General features: G+C 47.8%; 1 protein-coding gene across 1 annotated transcript in view; it reads left to right on the forward strand.

Annotated features, from left to right (window-relative positions):
• The window catches only part of ABCA13 (ATP binding cassette subfamily A member 13), a gene marked incomplete at its 5' end in the record, with an annotated part of 336636 nt that overhangs the window by 230090 nt on the left and 91484 nt on the right, over positions 1-15062 (forward strand). The window contains 1 exon segment of the mRNA XM_082400416.1: positions 14914-14968. Within this exon segment, the coding sequence (XP_082256542.1) occupies positions 14914-14968 (55 nt within the window).

Raw genomic sequence — 15062 nt, forward strand, 5'->3', positions numbered from 1 at the left:
AGAACGAGGATGTGGTGCCTGGGGCGGTGGCCTCCGTGGAACTTGTGACGTGCAGATGGGATCAGGTGGAAGGAGGTGGGAGAGGCTCTTCCAGGGATTTAGGAAGCCAGGTGGGTAAACTCTGCTTTGAGGGAGGTTAGTGAAGAAGGGCGAGCAGGGAAGCGTGTGCGCGTCTGTGTAGCATAAGGAGAGCTTGGACCTGGGAACAGCGTTGACTGGCCCGCAGGTGTCTACCAGTTGTGTCTCGTCTGCCCTGTTTCCCAGGTTCCCAGACGTTCCTGGTGAAGCTTGGCTGAGAAGCACCCACTGGTAGGAGTGGACTTTGTGTTCCTTTGTTGGAAAGTTGTATCGACTTGAAAAAGACATTTATTCTCAGCTACTGGAAACTTCTTTAACAGTATTTTATTCATGTCAACGTTCCGATTCCCCTTGGCGTGTGTGTGCAGCCCTCAGGAGAAGGAGGGTCTGTGCAGTCAATTGGGAGCATGCAGGTCGCAGCCCCTCGGGAGAAAAGGTGGTGACTTTTTATCCGAGTACTGAGTGAGGACTCCGATGAGCATTGCTCCTCACCTCCCTTGGTGCTTGTCCATCTGCCACGGGCGGACATGGAACTGTTAGCTTAGCCATTACGATGAAGCAAGCACTCACGGGCCGTGGGACTCGGGCAGAGCCTGTGTTGTGGGCCCAGCAGCCCGGGGACGGGGCTTAGCGGGCATCCTGGCAACAAGGCCGAAGGAACTGCTTTGCAGATGACATGCCCTGCTGCTCGTCCCCACAGTCCTGTGTCGGGGCCCAAGGATACCTGGACGTCCCTGCCTTAGATGGAGGGGCTTTCTGAGCCCTGACCCAGCCAGGCCGCCCTGTGGAGCCCCAGCGAGTGTGCAGCTTGTCGGGGCCCCCGATTTTAAGTGTAAAACTCAACGTCAAGCAGGTTACTAGCCCAGCCAGCACTGGAATCATTGTTAAATCCCCTGGGAGGCTGGAGCAGCCCAGACTGAAGAGACGTGCTCCTGCAGGGACCCTCCAGGTTGGGTCTTCCAGCTGTGTGAGACCACGTGCAGGCCAGGTGTCCTGTTCCACGGCCATCAAAGGTGGCCAGGACGCCCATGGGTTATAGGCGTGGACGTGGCCTTAGTTCACCCAAGGGTGGGGGACACAAAGTATGTGTCACCTTAGAGGCTTTGTTCTCATGTCAACAGGTTAGTCACACGTGATGTCATGAAATGATATATTTCCGGGTCCCAAGGGAAGTTAAAGGCCCATTGAGGGCAAACCCTCAATGTTGATGGCTTCTTCCTGCGCCTTGCACGGCTAGTCGGCGAGTCTCTCTGCCCTTGGGACCCTGAATCTGCACGTTTTCAGTCGCTTCACCACCTGCTCCTGCACAGCCTCTTGGCGGGTCCCTTGGGTCCCATGTGCCCCCATCCCCACAGCCTCACACCCCCTAGTGCCCAGGGCCACCCACAGAGCACGGCCCTTGGCTCACGCATCCCGCGGCTTCCTGTATCTGCTGTAGTCAAATAAAAGGCTCCTCCCTGCGACCTGTACCCCCGCTCCACTCCTGTCTGGCCTGGCCGCCCCACCTCCAGCCTCCCCACAACACTGCTTCACCTCTCCCCCCCACATGCAGCCCCCAGCCCGTGGGCTCCTTTCTGTCTCCCCAGGTGTCCCCTCTGTGCTCACCGCAGGTCCCGGCTCCCTTGACGTCTACTTGTCACACCCTCCTGGATGAAATAATAATAATTAATAATAATAATAAAAACCCCCAAACCCAAACCCAGGTTCAGTCCTGCTTGCCCATCACAGGCCACCTCACCTCACGCTTCGATCTTGTGTGCACGTCTGAGTCCCCTATATTCTGGGTGCTCCCCTTGGGAAGCATTTTTGTTAAGATTCCACTGATATTGATTCAAGAATAAAGACACAGTAAAGATGCTGACACTTTGCTGGCGGGAAGCGTTTCTAAAGTGGTGAAATTGTCCTTGCCCCATATTCAGGGCACCAGGGGTCACGTTTCCTCCCGTGACACAGGCCATCTTCTCACGTGCTGCCGACCTGTCACTGCACCCACTCCCGCCGTGCTCCCCGTCGGCGCAGCCAGAATGTCACCCCGACGACCTGCCACCCCCGCAGGCCTGGCTCCTGCTCTGCCTCTGTCCAGACTACCTCTCCCACCCTTCTTCACCTTAAGCATTTCTGCTCAACTTTCTACATTAAAACACCTTTACTGAGGTAGGATTGACATAGAACAACTTGTAAATATTAATATACACACCTTGATGAGTCTGGGATAAGTATACACCCTGAAACCATCATCACAATCAGGGCCATAACATTTCCTATGCCTCCAAAGCTTCCTTCTGCCCCATCCATCTGTCTGTCTATCATCTATCTATCTATCATCTATCTATCTAACATCTATCTACCTATATCATCTATCCATCTAGAGTCTATCTATCTATCTATCTATCTAGCATCTATCTATATCATCTATCCATCTAGAGTCTATCTATCTGCATCTATCTATCTATCTATATCATCTATCCATCTAGAGTCTGTATCTATCTATCTAGCATCTATCTGTCTAGCATCTATCTATATCATCTATCCATCTAGAGTCTATCTATCTGGCATCTATCTATCTAGCATCTAACTATCTATCTATATCATCTGTCCACCTAGAGTCTATATCTATCTATCTAGCATCTATCTGTCTAGCATCTATCAATCTATATCATCTATCCATCTAGAGTCTGTCTATTATCTATATATCTATCTATCATCTATCTATATCATCTGTCCATCTAGAGTCTATCTATCTATCTATCTATCTATCTATTTTGTGATAAGAAAACCAACATAAGATCTATGCTTTTAGCAGATTTTCAAGTACACAACACAGTGTTTTAAACTCTCGGCTCTGTGCTGCACCGAGATCTCTGATTTATTACATTTCCCCCTCCCCCAGCCCTTGGTAATTACCATTCTGTTCTCTGCTTCTGGGAGTTAAACTATTTTAGATTTCTTATGTAAGTGGGGTCATGTAGTATTTGTTCTGGGTCTGGCTTAATTCAAGGAAACAATCAAGAAAATGAATTATGACAACATACATGCCTCCAAGCAGGAATCTGATATAGTGGAATAGCGTAGAGAGACAGTATGTGTGTGTATATATCTACACACACACACACACACACACACAAACACACACACATCCAATCAGAAATACTAATGGTGGCTTTTTCTCTGGGTAGTGGACTCACAGGAAATGTTTAAAATTTTCTGTGTGCCTTGCAGTAAGTTATGAATTTTCTCCCATATATGTATAACTTTTATAATTAAAAAAAAGACGGCTTGGAAAAAAAATCAATGTTTCACAGTAAAGAGCATTTAGATAGCTCTCCCCAGAATTTTTTTATCCTACAGGATTTCACTGTTCAAAGCCTGGAATAGAACAGGAGGTACAGGCCATTTCCTAAGAGCTATCAGGAGAAAAATTTGTTTAGCAAAATTACTTCACTGCCTTACTTTTGATGGAATAAGATACACACTCCCCGGGAATAAACCCCCGAATCCTAGTGTGAGAGCCCATGCCTGAGAAAAGGAAGTCAACTCAGGTCTGTTTACAGAGCTTCTGCCTGAAGAGCTGTTGGGTATCAGGAACGAGCCGTCAGCAGTGGTCTTCAGTCTGCACCTCAGGGAGATGGAGATATTTCAGAGAGAGGATCCAGTCGCACTTGAGTGGAGGTGACGAGTACCCTGGGCTGGGAAGGCTTGTGGGCCCTGAGGTGTCAGGACCAGCCTTTGCCCTCATCAAGGAGGAGTCAGAACAAAATACAAATAAAACCAGCTGTCAACCCAGCATGGGGTCAAGGACCTGCCCCACGCCTCGTGGGGGAGCACGCTGCCTTCACTGAGAAGGTGTTAACACAGGAACTGTCTTGGTGTGAGCTCACATCCGTGTAGACACAGGGAGATGTGTGAAGTCCATGAAGCAGAAGAGGAAAGATGAAGGAAAAGCCAGCCTGAGTTGCAGGGTGGGGTCAGAGGGAACTGCTGAGATGCAGGTGGTGACATAGATTTTCATTGGATGCAGAGTCACCATATTGATGGCAAATCTTCCTGCCCCATGTGCAGTCTTCTCAGAACACAGAGGGAAAAGATGATGTCATAAGCTATTAGGATTAGGTAGAGGAAGAAAGCAAACAAATAATAATTAAAGTAACAAGGAACAATGAGAGAAGAAAACGTACATCAAAAACAAAACAACACAACTCTGGGCCAATGGAAGGGTTTGCCATGATTCAGACAAAATTCCTGAACTGGAAATTATGAGATAGCAATTATTGAATAAAAAGAAGACTGGTGAGTTTTCTAGAGTTCAAAGATAAAGGACAATCTCTTTTACAAAGTTATAACAGATTACTTTTGCAGGAATACAAATAAGATTGGCTTCTGACTTCCAAAAATTTCCCTTGAGACCTCTTCTTTTACTCAGGGATTATTTAGAAGTGTGTTGTTAAAATTCTAGGCTTTTGAAATTTTCCTTTTACCTTTCTGTCACTGATGTTTTGTTTGATTCATCAGAGTTAGAGAACACACTCTGCATATTTTAATGATTTTAGGTTGGCTGAGGTTTGTTTTGTGGTCCACGTATGGTTTATCTTGGTGAAGTTTCCATGGAGGATGAAAAAATGAGTATTCTGCTGTTGTTGGGTAGAGTGTTCTATATATATCAATTAGGTCTTATTGGCTGGTTATGTGGCTCAGTTCATCAGTACACTTGCTGGTTTTCTGTCTTGTAGTCCTGTCATTTGCTGAGTGGGGGGTATTGAAGCCCCCACATATAATTGTGGATTTGTCTGTTTCTCCTTTCATCTGTACCCATTTCTGCTTCATGTATTTTGAGGCTCTGATGATTGGTACATAGTTGTGCCTTCTGGGTGGACTAATTCGTTTGTCATTGTGTAACATCCCTCATTGTTGCTGGTAATTTTGGCTGCTGTGAAGTCTACTTTATTTGATTTTAATATAATCTTTCCTACTTTTTAAAATTAATGTTTGCATGGTATATCTTTTCTATCCTTTTATTTCTAGCCTATGTCATTATATTTGAAGTGACTTTTGAGTAGACGGCATATAGTTGGATCATATTTTTTAATCCACTCTACCAATCTCTGCCATTTAATTGGTGTATTGAGACCATTTACATTGAGTGGATTTACATATCACTGAGCTTAAATTTGACACTTTATTGTTTTGTTTTTTCTCTTTTTTTTTTTTATGCCTTCTTGTGAGTTATGGAACAGTTTTTTAGGATTCCATCTTGATTTGTCTGTCATATTTTGAGTATATCCCTTGATCTAGTTTTCCTGGTGGTGGTTTTAGGTATTACAACGTACGTGGGTGACTTACTACCATCTACTGGTATTGGCATTTGCCACTTTGAGTACTGTGTAGAAACCTTATTTGCACTTAGGGCCCTTAGCCCTCTCCACTTCTACAATATAACAGTCTTAGGTATTTACTTATACCTTGAGCACCACCTTGGACCGTGTTCTAATTATTGCTAATGTCACTAAGAATGACTTGAGAAACTCATGAGATAAAGGCTGGTCTGTTATATTTAACCCCATTTTATTTATTTATTTATCTATTTATTCATTATTTTCTGCTATATTAGAGACATTGGTTGATAACAAACTAGGTTCTCTTTATTTTTCTTTTTTGGCTGTGCCACAGAGCATGTGGGATCTTAGTTCCCCAACCAGGGCTGAAACCTGTGCCCCTGCAAAGGAAGCACAGAGTCTTAACCACTGGACCACCAGGGAAGTCCCTGCCCCAATTGTAAACACATTCTGATGTTCTTTCCTTTTGGAAGTTCTAAGCCTTCTTCTGTTATGATTGATTTCCTTTTTGTTTAGAAGACTTACTTTTGCTATTTCACAGTAGGTTTGCTAATGGCAAATTCTCTTAGTTTTCTTTCCACTGAGAATGTTTTTATTTCTCCTTCATTCTTGACAGATAGTTTCACTGAATATATAATTCATGGTTGTCAGAAAAGAAACATCCAGCACTTGAGAAATGTACCAATTCCTTCTGGATACCATGGTTTCAAATGAGAAATCCACTGTATTTTGAGTTTGTGTTCCCATCTCTCTCTCACTGGCAGGTTTTAAGGCTTTTTTATTGTCTTAAGTTTTTGGAAATTTAATTATAACATATTCTGGCATAGATTTATTTGGGTTTTCTATTTGGGATTCACTTAAATTTCATTAGCTCTTGAATTTGTAGGTTTACATCTTTTGCCAACCTTGGAAACTTTTCTGTCATTATGTCTTCAAGTACTTTTTCAATCCCTCTGTCTCTCTTCTTCTCAGACTATGGTAATAAAACTGTCAGCTCTCTTGTTATTTTCCCATAGGTACCTGAATTTCTGGGATTTATTTTCTTTGTTTTTTAGGTTGGGTAAATTCTGTTGTTCATCCTCAAGTTCACTGATTCTATCATTCTGTTTAACCCAACTGTTGAGTACATCTAGTAGGTTTTTTTCTTTTTTTAATTTCTGTCACTTTATTTTCAGGTCTAGAATTCCCATTTGATTATTTTTTATCACTTCTGTTGCTTTACTGATACATTATTATTATTATTTTTTTACATTTAAAGAGAATTCACAATTACTCATTGAAACATCTTTATGATCCCTGTTGTCAGATAATTCTCACATCGTGACTCATCTCACTGTTGGCATCTGTTCATTGTCTTTTCTCTTTCAAGTTGTGATTATTCTGGTTCTTGTTATGAAAGCTATTTTCTCAGTCAAATCCTGGATATTTTGGATGCCAAATTATGAGATTCTAAATCCCATTAAGTGGTTTTGTTTTGTTTTGAAGTAGGCAATCTTTCTGTTGAAGTCTCGCCTGAGAACTAGGTAGATATGTATGTTTAACCTACCACCGGGCTCTGCTGATGCCCCCCTGGCAAAAGCTGCAGATCTGGGGGGTGGGGTCCAGATCTACCACTGAGCCTTGCTGGCACATACATGGCAAAAGAAGGCACTGACTCGCACTGTCCTGTGGCTCCTCAGTGAGGTTTACGTTCATCCCCCAGGGCCCGCCCCTGACACTGGGGGCAGGTACTGGAGGACCAACTGTACCTCCCCACACCACGTGGCCCCCTTCAGTGTCAGTGATGCTGGGTGGGAAGTGGACACAGCCAGATGGCAGGGCAGAAGGTGGAGGTGAAGTGGTGCTGACAGCCCTGCTCCATGCAGCCACGTCATTCATGCCACCAGGTGGACAGGGGGCTGGGCTTCCTGCTGGTCCCTCCTGAGGGGCAGGGGCTGTGCAGCATGGAGAGGTGACTCTCCTCACTCTGCCATGCTCAGTCTCACCGGCCAGGTGCGGGAGAAGGCTCGGCTCGCCTCTGGATGCCAGTGGGGCATCCGTGGTGCTCCCTGTCTCTGTCAGGTGGGCAGGGGGTCCACTTCCAGATGGGACCTGCTGAAACTGCAGAGGGTGGGGCCGTTTCCCAGCAGAGTTTGGCTGGACTAAGGGGGTGGATATTGACAGGAGTGTGTTCTTTTGTTAGGCCACCTTTTCTGCTCCTTCAGCTTTCCTGTCTCCTGGGGTCTGTGGGAAGAGCTCTGCTTCCTAAAGCTTCACTATCATTAGGAGCAAGGGTCGGGGTGGGGGGAGCTTTTCTTGTCTGGATCCGTTGGCTGTTCCCACTTGGAGGCTTCCGTAGGCTTTCATGTGTGGGAGGCAGTAAGGAAACCAGGGGACACACCGAGGTGTCCTTCCCCATGTCCCAAGGTCCTTCTTCCCACTTGTCAGAACCTTCTTGTGTGTACTGTAATGTCCAGGCTTTGGGGTCACAAGGGAGAGGACCTGGGGGGATTGGAACTACTCCACGTGGAGGGACTAGAGTCTGGTCTCTGACTCCTTAACCACAATCTCCAAAGGCAGCGGGCCCTGGAGTGCTGCCTACAGAACATGGCAAGAAAAAGGCGCACATCCCAAACTCTGTACCTAGTGAAGGCGTTTGCTCATGGAGTGAACAGACCACAGAGACGCCCCCTGTGGGGTGCGGCTCAGAGGACATACTGCCAGTATCTCCAGTAAAAATGGGGCCCAGAGACAGTCCCAGAGGGACTCGTCAAAAGTAAGATCACAAAAATATTAAATCCAGAGAATGAATGAATGAATTGGTGAACATCGATTCTCGTGAAGCACATAGATTACGCAAATGTTGGCATGCATGCAGTGAAAAAATTATTTGAAGGTCATGAATGATCCATGAAATAGAAGATACATAATGTGAAATATAATTCAGTAATAATTACATGTATGTAGAGAAAACCCCAGACATTTTGAAATAATTAATATCAAAATGCAAATACTGATTAACTGTGGTTGGTTTTGGATTGGATTATGGTTTATTTTAATTTTACTCTTTACCCTGTTCTTTATTTAAAACCTTTTTACGATTGACATCTACTACTCAAGAAGCATAATAATTAATCTTAATACTGAGAACAAAACCTTTTCCAGGAGAGATTAAGAGGAGGGAGAGAGAGAAAGCCATCAAAATACCTTCTAGTCAGGAAAGTGCATGCATTGTTCTTAATACCCTGTCAGATTAATTGAACTCTTCCATATCTCACTAATGACTCATAGTGAGTTAATTAAAAAGAACACAGACTTTTGCACATGCATTGATGCCAAAGCCAGTCTTTTCTTTAGTTGTGGATGTTTACAGACATCTGGGCATTAATACTTGCAAAGATATATTTTATAGAAGGAGTGAACCAAAAAGTGACCACTTGAATTGGAGACAAGATAAATGTTTTGCTATCATAATGAATATTGGACAAAAGCACAAATGTGCATTTTTACAAATGACAAATATACAGAATCTGGAAACCATAGAAGACGTACTCTAATGAGAATACTAAATCAGAACACTATTTTTATACATTTATACATTGCCGTGGGCCAATTCTTAGAAAGAAAAGCTGGAATATAAATGAGTAATCAAACAAAGAAAAATAATTCAAGTGTTTTCAGAATGTACATTTGGAAACGTCATTTCTGAAAACCGTTGGAGGTGACACTGAAGAGAGACTTGAGTGATTTCCTTTGCTGTCTTGTGGTGCTGGAACCGGAACTGTGGTCCTTCCCCGACGGGCTCTGGGCCTTTTCGTGGTGTCATCAACCCCGAGATCCTATCACATTACAGTTATTACCTAAATGGAGCTCTGAGCACACACAATGCGATGGAAACAGCCCAGTTACAGAGATTGCCCGTTGCAGTAATGTGTCCCTGCAACGAGGGCATCACAGGCTGTAAGTACAGAAAATGCATAAACTGGGGTCCAGAGAGTCAGGGTTGTGCCTCTCACTCTGTACTGTGTTTGGCCTTAGAGAAGCCGTCAGAACGTCCTCTGCCTCAGCTTCCTCCCCCCAGCACTTTCTTTGTCCCTGGGGAGTTGCACTCAGCAGGGTTCCTGGTGTGTGAGATGGATCCCAGGCCCCATCTCTCTCCTGGGGTCTGTGGGAGGAGCTCTGATTCCTAACCCTTCACTGTTGTCAGGAGCAGGGGTCGGGGGAGAAGGTGGTGGGAGTGCGGGCCTGGGCAGGCATTGTCACTGCCACCTGCTGCCTCTTCTTCCGGGGTCCTGGGGCACATGGACCCCAGGGAGAGGGGTACCTTCCACCTGTGGTCTCTCACGACTCTTCTTCTTTGGGAAACAGGCACACGCATCCCTTATTGCAGTAACTCTAAGTCCCTCCCTACTTTTGCAAAACACAAACAAAATCTCAGCACTGATGTAGAGGAATGTTAACCTGATTTTGAAAGAAGTTTAATCCTGCAGAGCCTCTTCTACCTTCAGAATATCCGTGGTTCTGAAAGCATCTGATGTAGTGATGACCAAATGGCAGAATCAGAATTAAAAGCCTGCCAGCATTCAGAAATCCCAGAGCTGCAGGAGCAGATCCTTCCCCAGGCAGCCCCCACCTCTTTCCCCATCCTGCTCCCCGATTCCCTCCTTCATCCTTATGGGGGTCCTATGAGTGGACCGGGTGCCCCCAGGGCTGGGGAACTCTGCCCACTGGCTGCTGGGTCCTGGGCTCCTACGAGGTGTGTGTCGAATGAATTCTCAGCCCTTGGAAGGAAGAAGTGTCCAATCTCTCTTTGACCATTGGTGAAGCTCCACTGATGTCTGGTGCCCAGATTTCCACCCAAAATCAGAATAAAATCAGAATGTCGTTTGACTTGGCATCCAATGTGGGGAGCTGCTGTCTTAGAAAAGCTGGTGGTAAATGCCCAGCTGGAGAGTTGGGTCTCTGAAAACCGGTGGAGGGATTTTCCTGCTGATGTAATGGTCTCCATTCTCAAACACTGTGGTCTCAGGCCCTTTCTTTTTCCATCTCTTACTTTTAAAGAGAATTTCTAATTTCCAGGTGGATGTGAGATTCAGTCTCCCTGTGGCCTTGAGCACCAAGCAGATGCCAGATCCGAGACTAGTAGGGCTCCCTGCAGGGCCCTGGAGAGGACCCCAGGCATACGAGTCTTCAGGAGATTAGATTTAAATATTTACTCTGTAAAATATGCAAACAATGGGACTTGAAAGCCAGTGCTGAATGGAAAGCTGGGGCCTGAGAGATTTCTGAGCAAAGGCCCCGGGGAGGGAGGACAGCCTCTGCACCGCGTGGGTCAGGCTGCTTCCTGCTTCTCATTGACATGTTGTCGGCACCCACTACAGCTCCCATGTAGACGCAAGGTTCTCTTTGTAGACGCAAGGTTCTCTGTGTAGACGCAAGGTTCTCTGTTTAGACACAAGGTTCTCCGTGTAGAGGCAAGCTTCTCCACTTAGAGGCAAGCTTCTCTGTGTAGATTCAAGGTTCTCCGTGTAGACGCAAGGTTCTCTGTGTAGACGCAAGTTTCTCTGTGTAGACGAAAGCTTCTCCGTGTAGAAGCAAGATTCTCCATGTAGAAGCAAGGCTCTCCGTGTAGACGCAGGGTTCTCTGTGTAGACGCAAGGTTCTCTGTGTAGACGAAAGCTTCTCCATGTAGACGCAAGCTTCTCCATGTAGAAGCAAGGCTCTCCGTGTAGACGCTAGGTTTTTTGTGTAGACACAAGGTTCTCCGTGTAGATGCAAGGTTCTCCATGTCCTGTGATTTGGTGAGCGAGCCTCCCCTGGGACTCTGGATGCTTGGCTGCTACCTGTGTCAGGAGCAGGTCACCTGCTCTTCCTCTGCTCCCTATTCAGCCTCTGGATAACAGGGGTGAGTCCAGGCTGGGCCGCTTCCTGGGGGGCCCCTTCCTGGAGGATCTGCAGGCCGTGCATGCTGTCCTGGTCTCTGAATCACATCATCTACAACCAGACACTGAATGAGGAGATATTGAAAGTGTCCAGAACATGGCATGGCACGTGGTGGCGTTGCCAACCCCAGGAGCACTCAGTCACTTCATTAGTGAAGAAGGGACTGGGGTACCCTCGCCTCCCAGATGAAAACCCTAAAAGGATGACAAAATCCAAGATGTGGGCGAAAATGAAGGGCCATAAATTCATAACAGAGGAAAGAGGGCACAGAAAGCAAATATTAGAGAACATTCGTAATCTTTCCATGGTTACTCTAATGGTTTAAAACAAGTACAGATATTTATGCAGCTGGATGACAATGAAGGTCCACCCACAGTCGTTTAAAACTTCATTGTTGAACTCGCCACAAAGTGGCCTGCAGCTTCTCACTGTGGAACCAGCAAGGCAGGGCCGTTCGCCCTCCTCCACCTCCTTCCCTGTACAGATGCAGATGCAGACGTGCAGAACCAGGAGTGTACGCGGGACACACTGGCGGGGACGTGGGTTGTGGCACCTGCAGCCCAGGGCTCGAGTCCTGGGAAACTCACAAACCTCCGCGCTCCAGAGGCTGCTTCTGTCATGGCTGTGATAAGGCTGTTCTGTAAGAATTTAGACTAACAGCCTAACGTCCTGACCAACACACATCACGTGACCACAGGTTGATCTGCATTTCCTTTGGGTACCAGCCCATCCTCTGCTCACAAGGATGTTGAGAACCGCATCCGCCTCCGTTCCCTCTATGCCTCTGGGTCCCTCTGCAGGAAGGTGGTCAGAAACAAACCCCGTCCCGGGGCAGACGGAGCAGGTGTACGGAGGGCTCGGGGGGTGAACGCAGCAAAGGTGAGATGCACCTGGGTTGCCGTGCGGGAATGTGACAGCAGTAGAGCTCTTCAGGTGGGAGCAGTGGGACGGCAGAGTGACAAGAGCATCCACGTCCAGATAAAGAATACGGATGCTACATTTTCTTTTTCTTGTTGGAAATTCTCCAGGGCTGGAGGGAGGGTGGTGATGCCAGGGGAGGAGAGCTGACAGGCGATGCGGGTTGGGATGGCTCGGGGGCTGCGGTGTGAGGGTGATGTGGGCTGGACACAGCGCGGGGACTTGTCGGGTCTGTGAGGTGCAGGAGAGGGGGGACGATGATGACTCAGTGCTTGAGCCTGGGGGCTGGGAAGACGCGGGATGTTGACAGCCGTGGACAAGCTGAGGGAGGAGCACGTCAGCAGCTGACACAGGTTGTTCAGGATTTAAGACCCTGTGGTGTGCAGGGCAGATGTAGGGGACATACACAGCCAGCAGGGGAGGCCCCAAGGAGAGTGGGGGCAGAGCAGGGGACCCGGGGGGGGACCCTGTGCCTGCCTCTGTGTCCTCTAGATGAGGAGCCAAGGAGTGTGCTGTGTGCCGTCCGGCTGCATGAAAGGCAGCTCAGTCTGGCTCCAACCACTGGAGTTGGTGCAGGCCCTACAGGTCAGAGGGCACCGTCCCCAACAAGACCACCTCACCTCCGACACCAGCCGCTCTTCAAGGGTCCCCAGCCAGCCCCGCTTGTGACCGCCTCGCTGCAGCCTTGAGGGTTTGCAGGACTCCATTACCTTACAGAATTCACTAGAAGCTCACAAAACTCAGGGAAGCAATGGACCTACAGCCACAGTGTTATTGTAAAGGATTCAAGTTGGGAGAACCAGCCAAACACAGAGGTGCTTGAGGCTCACCCTCTCCCCTCAGAGGTCAGGCTGGCCCAGAGTTTCAACCCTCTAGACCACGTGCTTTTTTTTAAAATATCTTTTGAATCTATCTCCCTGGACTGCCTTCTTCCTCCAGAACATTACAGATCAAGTCCGTCTTCTGTGCTCATGACAATCCTGTAGCTACCTGAAGGCATTTTTCGGCTCCCTCTTGCCCCAGGGGAATTTTCAGATTAGGCAAGTCCAATATTGTCTCATGTTCCCAAAATAATATAATTTCCAAACCGTCCCTCAGCTAGCTGCATTTCTCTGGATGTTTTCTCACCTACAACACGCTCATTCATCCACGTGGCCCCAAGCAGTGCACAGTACTGCAAACTCACCCCCTCGGGCTCTGGCGCCCCGTGGGGCCCTTGCTGGGTTTTGGCAGCATCTGCACGTTATAAACATGGTCCTCAGTCCCTTAGCTACGGGGCTGCCTCCTGACAGGGCTGGTGGGTGCTGGGCCGCTTGTCCCATGACTGGAAACTGGAAGGAATGGGAGCTGGCAGATACCTAAGGATGGGGTGGAGCCTCCTTCAGGGAAAGAAAGACATAAAGGTGGTGTCAGTGGTCCAGACGGGCAATTCAGTTCGTGGCAAACGTGTACTTCAAGTCTCGGAGGTGGGAAACCCAGTGCGGGCATTCGGCACACACTCTGGGAGCCTGCAGCAGAGCACTCGGACGGTATGAGTTCAGAGTCCAGAAATCGTTCTGGAAACTGTGCAGGGGGCTTTTTGCTGCACCATAGCTCCCACTGTTCTTTTTGCTATGAAAGAACTTGCTGTGGTGCGTGGCCGAGCCCAGGATTGAGGAGAAAAGGGCTGGTGTGGCTGGAGCGGGAAGGGGGATGGGTGGAGGGGGGTCAGGACGCCCGGTGGCAGAACTGGCTGGACCCCGAGTTCTGAAGTCCATTCCAGCTCCAGGCCTTTCATTTATTTATCTTCACTTCTACCCCGTGTGTTTCTGTAAAGATTTGATGTGCCCTCGTATGAGAGTGCAGAACGTGACAGGCTAAATTTGAGCCACAGGAGGAGGAGAAGTGTAAGGGAGGCACGTGAGGTGGGGCAGAGATGCTGGGATGGCTTCCACAGGCAGTCAGCTCCACGTGCCTGAAACGGCCAATCAGAGCAGGAAATGTGATTGGTCTTGTCATTGACAATAAGACGAAATGCCTGAAGCCCTGGAGTCCTTCTTGATACAGCATGGATGGAGTTTGTGGGCGCAGAGAGAGCACGTGTGGATGTCATGAACGGCCTTCACGATGAAACCCTTTAAATTGGTAAGTTGACGGCAAATTCTCCATATTGCCTGCTATCATTACGCTAATGCAGAAGCCCCAAAAAGCAAAACAAAACAACTCCTTAAAACAAAACCGGACCCATGAAGTGCTTCAGTTTTCTGTCTAGACTTGGCTTGATCTAGAGGTGAATTTTTGAGTGTTGCCCTGGTTTCCATCAAATAATCCCCTTGGCGTTTTTTGTTTGGCCTTCCTGAGTCCGTTTCCTCACAGTACATTATGGATGCTGCATCACGTAAGCCACAAGGACTGGACGGTACAGCGTGGTGACATGTTAGCACAGTGCCTGTGACATAGCGCAGGCGTGTTCAGTACATGCGGGTGATTTCCGGGAACAGCGACTACAGAGGTCCCAGCGCAAAGTGGCTGAGCTGCCGGATGGGGCCTGCCATTTGGGAGGGTGGAGGGACCGGGCCAGGCGGGCAGATGACACTGGGCACAGTGCCCTGGGTGGCTGGGAGGGGGGCTGTCCCTGGACAACAGGCAGAGGCTTGCAGGCTCACTTTCAACTTGTCTTTCATAGGAATCACGCTTTACAGCCACCCATACGGAGGAGCCTTGCTGAACGAGGACAAGTTGTGAGTTAAAGGAATACTGGTCTGGGGTGCCGACTGTGGATCAACATCTCTGGGTTGTTAGGGGTGATTCTCATCCCTTTTCTGCTTCTGCCCT

Source organism: Balaenoptera borealis (genome assembly GCF_965194805.1).
Source record: "Balaenoptera borealis genome assembly, chromosome: 7".
NCBI classification, from domain to species: domain Eukaryota; kingdom Metazoa; phylum Chordata; class Mammalia; order Artiodactyla; family Balaenopteridae; genus Balaenoptera; species Balaenoptera borealis.